Below are 1,875 nucleotides of genomic sequence, written 5' to 3' on the forward strand. Positions count from 1 at the left end.
CTAAAGTACACATGCAGCAGAGTGAGATGGTAGAGTTTTGAGGGTACTAGGATGAAGTATTCACATTTTTAATGCTCCCCTACATATAAACACACTTGCCTATAAAAAAAACAGCAAGCAAGGAACTGGGGTAGAACGCTTATCCCTAATGTGCTAATTTTTTGTTTTCAGGGACTTTTTGTACACGGAGAAGAATTCAGAACGAATCCACCCCTTGCAGACTGTAGTGTTGCACTCCATCGTGTTATTACAGAATTCTTCCATCCTGTAGAGCATTAAGGAGATATAGAGCATTAAGGAGAACAGGCAGAGACTTTTCGGGGAAGCAGAAATCCTTCAGACAGCACTGGTCAAACATATTGGGTGCACGTTATGTGGTGATGGTATGGCGAGATGCACATCTTTACATGACACCTTCATGTAAAAGCACTGCACCTTGAATATTTACAGGCCATTTCAAAAACAAAAATCAGAGCAGTTACTGACAGGTGATACCTCTGGTAATAATGGAAACAGACAGAAACCGCACACTACTTACCAGCTTTGTCCTGGTGGGTTTCACAACAGATCCGCTCTTGCGGATCATCCTCTTTGTGCTTTTTCTGGTCTCGTACACCCTAACCCTGACTGGAAACCTGGGTCTCATGACACTGATCTACCTAGATTCCCGCTTGCACACACCCATGTATTTCTTTGTGGGCAGCCTTTCCTTCCTGGATGTCTGGTACTCCTCAGTCTACACTCCCCGGATCCTGTCTGACTGTGTGTCCAAGAGCAAGGCCATCTCCCTTGCAGGCTGTGCAGCTCAGTTCTTCTTCTCAGCTGGCTTAACCCAAAGTGAATGCTTCCTGCTAGCTGCAATGGCCTATGACCGCTACGTGGCCATCTGCAACCCGCTCCTCTACACCACTGCCATGTCCAGGAAACTCTGCATCCAACTAGTCATTGGGTCTTATGTGGCTGGCTTTGCTAGTGCCGTTGTGCATACAGGCAACACTTTCTGCCTACGCTTCTGCAGGAACATTATCAACCACTACTTTTGTGATGTGCCCCCACTTCTGAAGATGGCCTGTGGTGATACTCGGGTCTCTGAACTCATCCTGGTCACAGCCATTGGTTGCAACGTGCTGGCAACCACTATTCTCATCCTGGGCTTCTACACAGGCATCGTGGCAGCCATCATACGCATCCGCTCAGCTGCAGGGCGACGCAAGGCCTTCTCCACTTGCTCTGCCCACCTCGTCTCAGTCTTCTTCTTTTTGGGGTCTGCCCTCTTCATGTATTCCCAATCCAGCTCCCAGCACACTCCAAACTGGGACAAGGCAAATGCACTTTTCTACACAGTGGTCAACCCTTTGGTCAACCCCTTGATTTACAGCTTGCGCAACAAAGATGTCAAGGCAGCCTTCAAGAAAGTCCTGGGGAGATTCATGGCACCCAAATGAATGGCAATGAATGGGACTCTGAGCCAAACTGGATGTGATATCAGAGCTGCATGAATGCCTTCCACTGTCTGTAAACTTTTATAATTAGCAGCTGAACAGGGAATCTGGATGGGGAAAGCATCATTGTAGGGAACGGATAAACCCTTTCCCTCTTGCTGTTTTTTTAAATAAACCTAACAACCCTAAAAAAAAAAGTGCTCCTGAAGCTGCTACTTGCCACAGTCAATAAAATATGTTTGTAATCTTATCCTGTAGTAAGAGAAACGTAGAGTTCACTATGGTCAAGTGCCATAGTAGATGGTTGTGTTTAGTTCTTGGTACCACATTTTAAGAAGGACTTTGACAAAAGTCGATGTGTCCACAGAAGGACTAACAGCATGGTGAGGAGTCTGGAAAACTACATCCTGTGGGGAACTATTGAAAGAGTGGG

At 46.3% G+C, this 1,875-nt stretch overlaps 1 protein-coding gene across 1 annotated transcript; it reads left to right on the forward strand.

The window, feature by feature from the left end:
* The first annotated feature begins 506 nt into the window (after positions 1–506).
* Positions 507–1,445, forward strand: LOC133378253 (olfactory receptor 9G4-like). The gene has a single exon (XM_061613052.1). It carries the CDS (start codon positions 507–509, stop codon positions 1,443–1,445), a length of 939 nt encoding a protein of 312 aa, XP_061469036.1.
* The last annotated feature ends 430 nt before the right edge of the window (positions 1,446–1,875 follow it).

Source organism: Rhineura floridana, chromosome 2, assembly GCF_030035675.1.
Source record: "Rhineura floridana isolate rRhiFlo1 chromosome 2, rRhiFlo1.hap2, whole genome shotgun sequence".
Lineage (NCBI taxonomy): Eukaryota > Metazoa > Chordata > Lepidosauria > Squamata > Rhineuridae > Rhineura > Rhineura floridana.

Excerpts from the sequence above, each read along its gene's own strand:
- LOC133378253 (XM_061613052.1), top strand. The coding sequence starts at position 507 with ATGGAAACAGACAGAAACCGCACACTACTTACCAGCTTTGTCCTGGTG.